The sequence below is a fragment of the Nesoenas mayeri genome (assembly GCF_963082525.1).
Source record: "Nesoenas mayeri genome assembly, chromosome: 21".
NCBI lineage: Eukaryota > Metazoa > Chordata > Aves > Columbiformes > Columbidae > Nesoenas > Nesoenas mayeri.
Genome location: NC_137571.1, coordinates 4700356 through 4712570, shown reverse-complemented (window position 1 = coordinate 4712570; position 12215 = coordinate 4700356). Strand labels below are relative to the sequence as shown.

At 47.0% G+C, this 12215-nt stretch overlaps 1 protein-coding gene across 1 annotated transcript in view; it reads left to right on the top strand.

The window, feature by feature from the left end:
• CSMD2 (CUB and Sushi multiple domains 2) overlaps positions 1-12215 on the top strand; it is a gene marked incomplete at both ends in the record, with an annotated part of 231477 nt that overhangs the window by 120360 nt on the left and 98902 nt on the right. Inside the window, 1 exon segment of the mRNA XM_080357655.1 lies at positions 6325-6507. Within this exon segment, the coding sequence (XP_080213781.1) occupies positions 6325-6507 (183 nt within the window).

Here is a 12215-nt window from a genome sequence, read left to right as displayed (position 1 = left end):
TGTCAGGGGTTGAAGGGCCCTGGAAAGCTCATCCAGTGCAATCCCCCCATGGAGCAGGAACACCCAGATGAGGTTACACAGGAAGGTGTCCAGGCGGGTTGGAATGTCTGCACAGAAGGAGACTCCACAACCCCCCTGGGCAGCCTGGGCCAGGCTCTGCCACCCTCACCCCCAACAAGTTGCTTCTCATATTTAAGTGGAACCTCCTGTGTTCCAGTTTGCACCCATTGCCCCTTGTCCTGTCACTGGTTGTCACCGAGAACAGCCTGGCCCTATCCTCAGAGACAAAGAAGGTGTTCAATAAATCTGCCTTCTCTGTATCTTCTGTCACCAGGGCACCCACCTCGTTCATCAGTGGCCTACATTGCCTCTGCTGTTAGTTTTATCTGCCATGTATTGGAAAAAGCTCTTCCTGTTGTCCTTGACCACTCTTGCCAGGTTTCATTCTAAGGAGGCCTCAGCTTTCCTAGTTGCCTCCCTACACCCTCTGACAACAGCCTGATATTCTCCCCACGTGGCCAGCCCCTCCTTCCATGGTCTAGAAACTCTGCTCTTCCACTTGACATAGCCAGCAGTTCCTGTTTAACCACACTGGCTGTGATGGCATCAGCCAGAACGTTCTCGTTGTAGCAACTGTGGGTCTTTGTTCAGCTCAGCCAAAGGTCACTGTGGACGTGTTCTTTTCAATCTCTTCGTAAATCTGATGTATACCCTATAGCGTAGCACATGAAGTTGTGAACCGCGGGATATAGGGACTTCCTTGCGCTGTTGTTCATCTTCTGTGCACTCTGGATCTATAAGGAGCTTGACGTTTTGCTCCTGTGACTTCCCTCGATGTCACTACGTGATCTATAGCAGTGCTGAGCTGCTCTCACTCCCCGTGACCTCGGTCAGTTTGGGGAGTCAGCGTTATCATTTACACTTTGGAGTCATGTCGTATGGACCTTCCGATGTCAAACGTGCTTCTCCTTCCCCTGCTCTTCAGCACAGCCGCTGCCTGGTTTGCTCTGCTCTTCTATGTTCGTAACCTCCTAGAAAAGGGGAAAATTGGGATCATTTTTTTCTAGGCAGCCTTGCAGTTTTTGTACAGCAGCTTCTTGACCTTGGAAAAGGAATTAGTGCCAGAACAAAGAAATACAGCCCATGCCTGAGGTCTGTGCTGGCTGTCCCGAGGTTAAGCTAAGCTCCAGTTCAGCCAGGTCCTTAACATTCTTTTCATTTTTGCAATACTTTGAGTTAAAAAGCAAGAGACATTTAAGTAAGAGGCAATTAGCACTTGCGAAATACTGTATGAAATTATATGCAACTTCCTAACAAGTTTCAGTATCAGTTTTATGGCCACGCTTTTTCCTACTCGTGAGAGGACAATTACAGCTAATGGAGCTATATAAAGTCAAGACCAAAAATGTGCCTAATAGAAGGGCAGAGTATTGCTTGCAGAGTATGTTTAAACAGCCATCTATCCTAAAGCGTCTGAGTTTTAGTGTACATTTTAAGTGTAATGCAATCGTAAAGCCTGTTGCTAGTGCTGAAACAGTACCGCCTAAGAGATTTATCGCCACGCAGATTCAGGGATCCGTTGGAAGGAGCGTGCAGAGGCAGTATGCCATTCAAATGGTGATGTTCCTGAGGAGGGGGAACCAGCCTCGGCCTTTTGCTTTGATCGTGAGTACAGAGGGGGAGCGTGTTTATACCAGGAGGGGTGTATAGAACACGAGGTGTCTGGATCCGGGTCTTTCCAGGTCTATACTGCGCCATTGGATGCATTCGGAGCGAATGCTCAGCCGGTGTAAATCAGTGTGACAGCATTGATTTTCAATTTAGCTGTGTCAGTCTTTACCAGCTGAGGATCTGGCTCATTAATGTTCATGAAGATTCCTTCTAAATCTCCCATGTCTCATCTGCAGCCACTTTTATCCTTTTAAACAGACATTCTCTCATAATAGTGAACAATGTTTTTGGACTTCCAGTGCTTGTCAGAAGAAATTTGTATTAAGCTCCACTTTGCTGGCAAAGTCTTTCCTTTCTCAGAGCTCTAGAGACCTGATTGATACTGCGGTTTAGTGCTTGACTTGGACGAGGTTACAGCCTCCTGGGTCCTGGGCCTGATCTGCTCCCTCCTCTAATCTCAGATGACTTTGCGATACCTTCCCCATGGAGCCAGTTCCTTGCATAGCCATCAAAATGTGGGATTTTGAAAGTTCCCAAGTCGATCCCTTGTGACAGTTGGGAATAAGTTATTCCTTTAGGTAAGATTTTCAAAGGTTCATGAGAAATTTAGAGTTCGTTGAAGGAGGTTCAGACTCCCATCATCTCACCCGCAGTTTTGTTCCTCATCAGACTGAAGGTTCTTGGTTGTCCTCACAGGTGAGATGTGGGGAGAAACATGTTCCTGGTGAGCCTGAGGTTATTACAAGCAATAGTATAAAAGTCAGCAGGATAAAACCCTGCTGCAATACTAAAACGTGAAAGAACAGAACAAAGCCACATTTTAATTTAGCATTATTACTTCATATTAAAAATATATAAATGTAATTTAAAATTAAAACGACATTTACAGGCACTCACCCACACAAACGTAGTTTGGGTTTCTGTTGGAATTGGGTTAGTTTGGGTCGAGCTGACTAAGGTCTATGTTCTGAACCACCAGCATGCTGCAGGCAGGGCATGATTAAACCCTATTTATTGTGGTTGAAATGCTGACTAAGCGCTCGGCTCTGGAGGGCTTAGCATTAGAGCTGAGATTCAGCCCCATGGTGCTAAGAGGCTTAGGAGCTCTGCAGAGCTGGAGCCTGAACATTTTCCTCCACTGACCTTTCTGGTTTTAATGGAATCAGTGCTGCCCGGGGTGTTTGGGCGGATGAGCTCGCTGGGTTTCCACAGCTGGTTTTATATAGATATGTAAATCGAGAGCTCGCTATAGATTCCTGCGTGCAAGCTGCGGGTAAAGGTGTCCGCACACATGTGTAGATGTCAAATGGAGAACAAACAATAATGTCTTAAGTTGCCTGATCCTTGAGACTTAAGGAAGAAAATAGGCGTATCTGAAGCTAATAGTGGTGCTGCTGTTGCTCAGTTGGTTTTCAGATCTCCTGGACTGCAGCTCTGTCGTTGGGTTTATGTAGGAAAACGCTCTCAGGTTTCACTGACAAGCCCAGGCAACACGCAGGTACTTTGCATTGATTGCGTGTAGTTTGATTTATTTCTTTCTAGGTTCTATATTACCTGACCGCCCAATACTGTTGCTGGTGGAATCTGTCAGAAGACTCGGTGTTTCTATCTTTCCTACTCTGCTTTTCCATTAAATGTATTGACTCGTATCATAAAACCCTAGTGCTGGAATCCTGCTGAACCCACAGACACGAAGGCTTTTAGCTTATGATATATTGACCTGAGCTGCTCTCAGGGTCATGTTATTGGAGTTAAGTCTGGAACCAGCCTTAGCAGGAGCGATTTGCCGTTATGCCGCAGGGTTTTAATGAGCCCGCTGGGTTCGCTTTCTGCGTTTGTCCTGAAACAGAGGTTGAGGTGGGAGGGATGTGGCCGAGATACGCAGAAAGAAACAGCTTTCCTTCTTAATTTATCCACTCTTCCTCAGCTTGTACCCTCTGTAGATCCTTTTTATTCTCATTGTTGGAATTGACAAAAAGAACAAGGTGACAGATAACCCCTGGTCCTGGTGCCCTCACATACACACCATTTCCCACCCACCAACAGCTGCCAAAATGTTCCCAACGAAACATTTTTCACTCAGAAAATGCCGTTTTGTCAAAAACCGTATCTGCGCGATATAATATTTGACGGAGAAGTTTTGAAAGATTCATTTCGGATTGTTTCATTTAAATAATGTCAAAACACTTGATTTAGATGTTCTTGTTTAGTTTTGACTTTTATTATTCTAATGTGGAAGTGATTTTACTTAAACATTCGTCAGGAGAAATGTTTCAGTCTTGTTGAAGTAACATGTTTTGATATTTCTGAATCATTCATTTTTGGAATTTCTGCCCTGCTAAATATTTAATGAATTTTACTGTGCGTGAAAAGTAGGAACCAGGGGATTTTCTCAGGACATAAATTGCTTTTTTTTGACCTCCGGAATGTAATAAAACATGCCAGCTTGGTTTGCCTGCTGCGAACAGGGAGGTGATGTACACATTGGGAAATGCAAACTCTAATACTTCAGTTCTCCCCCATTCTTAAGCCCGTGATTTCACTATCTGTAGAGATCACAGAATCACAGAATGGACTGGGTTGGAAAAGACTTCATTGATCATCAAGTCCAACCCTTGGTCCAGCTCCAGTCCGTTTACTAGATCATGGCACTAAGTGCCATGTCCAAGCTCAGTTTAAAACCCTCCAGGGCCGGTGAGTCCAGCACCTCCCTGGGCAGCCATTCCAATGCCTGACCACTCTCTGCACAGAATTGCTTTCTAATTTCCAGCCTCAATTTCCCCGGGCAGAGTTGGAGCCCGTGCCCCCTTGTCCTATTGCTGATGCCTGGGAGAAGAGCTCAATCCTCACCTGGCTAGAACTGCCCTTCAGGTAGTTCTAGAGAGTGCTGAGCTCAGCTCTGAGCCTCTTCTTCTCCAGACTGAACAAGCCCAGCTCCCTCAGCCTCTCCCCATAGGGCTTGTGTTCCCGTCCCTTCCTCAGTCTTGTTGCTCTTCTCTGGACCCTCCAGCACTTCAATCTCTTTCCTGAGCTGAGGGGCCCAGAACTGAACACAACACTCCAGGTGTGGCCTCCCCAATGCAGAGTACAGGGGAAGGATCACTGCCCTTGTCCTGCTGACCATGCCAGTTTGGATACAGGACAGGACACCATTGGCCTTCTTGGCCACCTGGGCACACTGTTGGCTCATGTTGAGCTTCCTGTCCATTAGTCTCCCCAGGTCCCTTTCTGCCTGACTGCTCTCCAGCCACTCTGCACCCAGCCTGTAGCGCTGCAGGGGGTTGTTGTGCCCAAAGTGCAGCACCCGGCACTTGGCCTTGTTGAATTTCATCCCATTGGAATCAGCCCATTTTTCCAGTCTATCCAGATCCCTCTGCAGAGCCCTCCTGCCTTCCAGCAGGTTGACACTCCCTCCCAGCTTGGTGTCATCAGCAAATTTGCTGATGATGGTTTCAATCCCCTCATCTAAATCATCAGTAAAGATGTTAAACAGGACTGGACGCACCACTGACCCCTGGGGGACACCACTAGTGACCGGCCGCCAGCTGGATGCAGCCCCATTCACCAGCAGCAGTTCCTAACCCAGCAGAGAGGAAGGTGCTCCAGCTGGGTTCATGCAGTGGGATAGAAAAAGGAGTCATCATATTAATTTATGTTAAATTATTTGGGGGATGTTTCATTACTTGGCAGTGACTTTTCAGTTCAAGATGCACACGGCAGCAGCAGAAACTCGGTGCCTTGTTGTGACTTCTATTCAAAATACACCTGTATCCGAGTTGCCTGAAGTCAGCATAATAATGAGGTGGTGGTGTTACTCAAACCAAATTGGAATATTAGATGGAGTAATGCAAACCTCAGATTACGCCATTTTCCTCCGTAAAGAAAATGTCATAAAAGAAGTTTCCAATTTAGTGTAAGAAATTGGAAACGGGGAAAAAAGACAGCAAGACTGATCACAGATGATGGGGATAAAAACTAGAGAACGTGAAAGAGGAGATGAATGTGAAGCGGGTGAATAATGTGGGAGCGCTGAGGAGGCTGTGAAGGAATGAAGTTTTGTAGCTAATAGTGATACGGAGCAGGGGGCCCTTTGGCAATGAAATTGTACAGAGCGGAAGATAACAGCAAATCGTGTTCGTGATTGACTGGAAGTCAAAATACACGCGCAGCGGGAGATGAACGGTGTGTTTGTCTGCAAGGAGGTGTCAGCTCCGCGACCACAGGCGGGAGTGGAGACGGTGGTGGGAAGAGAGGGAGATATGGCAGATACTCCATCATCGAACACACTCCAACCGTGTCCTCTTTGCCCAAGGTGACGCAAGTCTGTGTGCTTCACAAGTCCTTGCAGCAGATGCAGATCTCCTTGGGTATCGCTGTATTTTTCATTTAGTTGTGATTAATTTAAGGATGAGGTGGCGGGTAGAAGAGGTTGTGAGGGCCTTTTGGTGACAGTGGTGACATTTGTGTGTCAGGGCAGACACCTGGGCTGCGTTCTGATGACCCCGTCCCTGTGCGAGGTGACTGGTGCTCCTTGGGGATGCGGTGGCATCGCCGGGCGGTGACAAATGACAACAGTAGATCTACAATGGGCGTTGCAGCAGCTCAGCCTCACAGCCTTCCCCACGCAACCACTGTTTTCTTTCTTTCTTTCAGAGATCGACCAAGGGAGCTGCGGCGACCCCGGGATCCCAGCCTACGGCAGGAGAGAAGGCTCCACGTTCCGCCACGGGGACAGTTTGAAGTTTGAGTGCCAGCCCGCCTTTGAGTTGAAGGGCCAGAAAACAATTACCTGCCAAAAGAGTAGCCAGTGGTCTGCTCAGAAACCAGTGTGTGTTTGTAAGTCAGTGAGGAGACGGCTCTAAAATGTCTTCGATACGTGGTGAGGTGGTCACAGAACCAGCGTGTTTGTGCTCCGTGCCCGGTACCCGGGACGGGGCAGGTTCTGGTGGTGGCAGAGATGTCCCCAAACTGCAGCATCACCTGAAGCCGTGGGGAGCGTTGGGTTGGGCTGTTCTCCCAGTACAGGAGGAATGTGCATTGGGAACAGCGTCCAGGTGTAGGTTTGGGCTTCTCTGCGACCGTGTGCTCCCCTCTGCCCTCCCAGTGTCTGCTTCACATCCCTGCTGGGGAAAGTTGACGTCCAAGACAGGAGCCATGGACACAAAACAAAACTTGATGCCATTTTCGGCCATTTAATTTTCCTTCATTATTTGACAATATTCAGGCTCCCTGCTGCTGGTCCTCAATTTTCAATTTGTTGCATGAGTTCTCAGCAGAAGCAGTAGGATATTATGCTTCCAGTAGTGACTACAGGTAAAACCCTCAGGTGTAAATGGGAGTTATATGCACAGTCCCCATTAGGTTTTAATGGCCTCACTGTCCTTTGAAGATGCATTGTGTGTTCTGCTTTATTATATTGACTGAACCTTCACTCAGAAACAATGTTGTATTTGGACATTAACAAAACTCTTAAAAATATCTGTATTTTCTCCAATTGGTGGCAAGAAAACTCTTCTTTTTGTCTCATCTCTACTTAGTTGGATAAGTTGCCCTGGGGAGACCACACCTGGAATCTTGTGTCCGGTTGTGGCCCCTCAGTTCCAGCAGGACAGGGAACTGCTGCAGAGAGTCCAGCGCAGCCACCAAGATGCTGAAGGGAGTGGAGCATCTCCCGTGTGAGGAAAGGCTGAGGGAGCTGGGGCTCTGGAGCTGGACAAGAGGACACTGAGGGGGGACTCATTCATGGGGATCAATATGGAAAGGGGCAGTGTCAGGAGGATGGAGCCAGGCTCTGCTGGTGACAACCAGGGACAGGACAAGGGGCAATGGGTACAAACTGGAACACAGGAGGCTCCACTTATATTTGAGAAGAAACTCTTCCCGGTGAGGGTGGCAGAGCCTGGCCCAGGCTGCCCAGGGGGGTTGTGGAGTCTCCTTCTGTGCAGACATTCCAACCCGCCTGGACACCTTCCTGTGTAACCTCATCTGGGTGTTCCTGCTCCATGGGGGGATTGCACTGGATGAGCTTTCCAGGGCCCTTCAACCCCTGACATTCTGGGGTTCTGTGCAGTTCCAGTCTGTGCCTTTGAACAGATACTGTGGTGTTGGGGAATGAGACTGAACCTAATAAAAAAATAGGAAACGAAAATTTAGTTGAGAAACAGACAAGGAGAAATGTGGGGGGGGAACGGATAGAAAAATGTTAATTTTTAGAAGTGTGTATTCACTGTGCAGATAAATAGATAATCCAGTACAAAATGCTCGTTTGTAGCGTGGCAGGACCTGATCTGTACCAAAGGGGAGAGGAAGCAATTGCTTTGAGTTTTGCCTTTTCCTGATGCTGCGATTCCCTCCCTGCTTGGTTTTCTCTACAAGCAAATCAGCTAAAGACGCTGCTGAGGAACGTGGAGTTTCCCTGGTTGTCTTGGCAGCGGGAGGCGTTAGACCATTTGTGTGCTTGGCATCAGAAGGAATTTTTGTTCTTTTCTTAATTTCCTAGAAGTTCAGATGAATTCGAACAGATGATGGTTTGGTTGTGGTTCTTGGCGATGGTTTGGTTGTGGTTCTTGGCGATGGTTTGGTTGTGGTTCTTGGCGATGGTTTGGTTGTGGTTCTTGGCGATGGTTTGGTTGTGGTTCTTGGCGAGTTTACAGTGAGACTAAACCCAGAGTTTGTCCCAGTGTGAGAGGACTGGATCGTACTGGTGTAGAAAGGAGACTTCCCAGTCAAGTAGGATTATGTTTTTGTAGGTAGAGACTGAACAGTGACATCAAATCAACAGCCCATGTAAAGCATAGAGCAGGTATGAATCTCTTAGTTGAAATAATTCCATTGTGTTCTGTTCTCTGTGGCCATCCAGCTTTGGATATTTAAAAATCAACAAGACAACATGTAGGTGGTGGAAAAAGTATTTCATAGCCCTCTCTACACCTTTACTCCCCGGTCTTTATTCTAGACAGCATCATATTAGTGTGCATGAATCGGAAGAGGTGAAATGACAAAATGTGTAACCTGGCATGAAATCTGTAGTGGGATTAGTGAGGAATCTCTGTAAATGTTGGGAGACCATTAAATGTGTTGGGTATGAGGTGGGAAAATCAGGTAACCTGATTTATGTGCTGCTTGTTTGGAATATGCAAACAATTCAGTGCTTCTGATTCTGGCCGCCAATGCGTGACAAATGCAGATGGAGATTAAGCAGCATGCTGTGGTGCATCCCGCTGTCCCGAGCAAATGATTTATAAGCAGACAGAATTTATTGTGGAGAACTCATTTCCCAGGACTTTGATGGCAAAGCAACACAAATGGTTTAAGTAATGCATCTGCTTACTGCAGTTGGTCCTTAATTCGTGGCTGGCTGTGCCTTCATGATAACAGACCTTCCATCTTCATCCTCTCTGTCGTTGTCACATCCCTTAACCATCCAGCGTGAACACGTAGGGTGCTGGAGGAACTTTGCACGACCCTCTTGTGCAAACCCCTGGCGCAGCAAGGTGTGCTGTGCTCAGATTGTATCTGCTGAGCCGAGACATTGAAACAACAGCAGCAGAACCTGGGAACCTGCAGTTCTGTAATGGGATGGGGCAGCACAGCCACCCACCCATCCGGGTGCGTGGGATCAGCGATGGCTGGAGACTCAGCCTCTTTCTCCCTGTTCTGCAGCACCTCGTAGCGCTCAGATCAGCTTTGTGGTTACTATTGTTCGCTCTGACACGTGCATTTTCAAAGTTACAAACTGTGATCTATTCAGAGGCCAAGGGGTTCTCATAACCCAGGATAATCCAAGCCATTGCTCTCGCTGTGTTCGGTTTTCTCAAATTCTTGAAGGACAGCAAAATGGGCTTAGGAGATGTCATGCGGATAAATGTTACCCGAGGAAAAGCATTGTGCTCTTTAGATGAAGCTTGTGCGCTGATGGTAGGAGCTCAGAAGGGATGTAATATCGAACCTGAAGTGTACAGTTACCTGTGGCTGAGCAGATTATTAAGCTTATGAATGGGGAACCAGCCCATAATTACCGCTATAATGGAAGCCGGTGAGTTCAGTTACTGCAGCGAGAATGATGATGGAAGTCTGGATAGACGTAGTCGGGGAGCCGGGTGTTTCAGTAGTGCCATAACTTTCAAATACTTGGTTGGAATTACTGTTTAAACGTACTCGTGTATAGGAGGGAAAAACACATTATCTGAATTTTATGGGAGCCATTGCAGTGGAAGACCCTGCTACAAAGCTTTTTCTATGACCAAAATGTGTTTCGCAAGGTTTCCTTGCTGAGGAAAGGAAGAGCCAACGCATCCCCTGCGCAGGGGCTGGTGCTTCGGGGGTTTCTGCAGCAGGTCAGTGAGTCGTACGAGGTTCTTTGCTCTTCCTCCCCTGCTTTCCCTCCTCCGCCTGAATATCAGCCCTGCACCCTTAGCTGAGCGGTTGCGTTGCGCCAAGCAGTGCTGTGAGTTTACACAATGCACCGTCCTTCGTAACCACCTCACCGAACACAGGCAAAGCTTTTTGCCTTCTTTTAACTACCTTCTGTCAGTTGCTTTTGGAAAACCATCTCTGAAAACAACCTATTTTCTGATACAAGTTGAATTCATTGATCTCAGACATGCAAACTCAGAGTTTTCTGGACCCGTCATGTTTTCTAAAGGTAAAGAAAACACAGTGGGATACAGCGGTTTGTACGTTCTGACCGCACAACGTGCAAACCTGGGGGTGGAGGTTTCTGTGCTGAACCGAGGGGGTTTTATTTGGCGTCGGTTGACTGCAGCTCCACAAGGGCCGGGGGTAAATATGTGCACACACGTGTGTACGCGTGTGTATATGTGTGTGTAGGTTTAAATGGAGGGGCCGTTACTTGAGCCGTGTGTTTCCCAGTACTTCTGGACTCCTCCACTTTCCATCCATTGATCTATAGAGTCTTGTTGCTCTGATCTCGCTTTAGATCTTCATTAGTTTCCGGTGACTTTGCGTTATTGTAAATTCTCTTTGTATTGCAGACCTGCTTAGATCCGTAGTCACACATAATATTCCTCTAAACAAAGCAGAAGGCATTTTCCAAAGCATTCCCAATTGAAATTATGGTAAGTTGTGTCTTCTCTGCCTTTGGAGCAGATGTTACGCTTTCTTCCCTTGTTGTGGGCTTGCAAACCCCAACCACAGTGCGTTCTGCTCCCATTCGCTCCATTGCACGTGGTGCAGCAAACAGCACCAGCAAACCCCTCAGCATCGTTGCGAGTTTTGGGAGGTGGGCACAGCCCAGGATCCTTCCCCCCAGGTGCGCAGCACCCACTCCATCGTTCTCTTCAGAGCCGTTATGATTTTGTGCATTTTTCCAACCTTTTAAACATCTGATTTTCCTTAATAGCAGTATAAAATCTCTCTTCTCCTCAGTGGTAATTACCTCTTTCTTTTTTGTTAATTCCATAATGGTCTATTATACCTGCTGAATAATCTTCGCCCCTCTTTGCAAAGAGCGCCGAGCGGCCAACCTTTTGTGTGCAGCGTCTGCTACAAACATCCAGGCTTAGTAGCTGGAAATGCAAAGTGCAATAGATGTTTTCCCAGCAACGTATTGCACAGAAACATGTAATTTCGTATCACTTGACAAGTTTTTCATTTAGCTCTAAATTAAATTGTCAATTGGTTGTTATTTTCTTTCTCTTTCTTCCTTTCTGCTCTTTTCTTCCTTTGCTGCCCGCTATTCACAGCAACCTATGGAGCCTTCCCTGCAAAGAGTAATTTGGGGAGAAGTGTTCTCTTAAGTTAGCAGCGATAAAAACATAGTTTGCCTTTTAAAAATAATAGCTTTGCAACAGAGAGAGTAGCTAACGCTTGGAGCAGTCTGCGGAGGCTTCTCCATACAACACTCACAAATTGAGCTTGGATGCTCCTTTCTGGAGACCTCCAGGAAGCAGAAATCATTTCATAGTGTTTATTAAAGAGGTGGACGGGTAAGATGATCAGAATGATCCTTTGTCTGAACTGTACACGGGCTCTCATTCTTCCAATGAAACCAGATCCATTGGGTGCTCTTCATATTATTTCTTTTGTTCTTAATTCCTCTTACTTTTTACGGTGCTGATGCGTTTCTCCCTCCTGCTTTAAACAGGTTTCTTTTCCTAGCTAACAGCGGACTTTATCTGCCTGTAGATGCAGTTGCTTTTAGGGGATATTTGGGAGAAGTGTAGGGATTCTCTTAATTTTGATTTCCAGACTGTTTCGCTGTGTGTGTGTTTGGGGTTTTCTTGTTTGGTGGGTTTTATTGATGCTATTATGGTGTGCACTGGTACGATTTTCCTGGTGTAACGGCACAGAAACACTCTAACGATGTCTGCCAGACCGAAGGGAACTGCTCGCTGACCTCAGACACCCGCACATCAGCCCTGACCTCTGCAGGGCAGCCGATCGCGTCCCGGCTTTGTGCAGCTGAAACCCGGCCAAGAAAAGGGCTCATTCCCACTTCCAGGGCTCAGATACTTTCTGCGTTTGTGCAGCAGCAGACAGATAACCCGTTAACCCCTGCTGGCCTTTGGTCCGGCTGGGTTCAG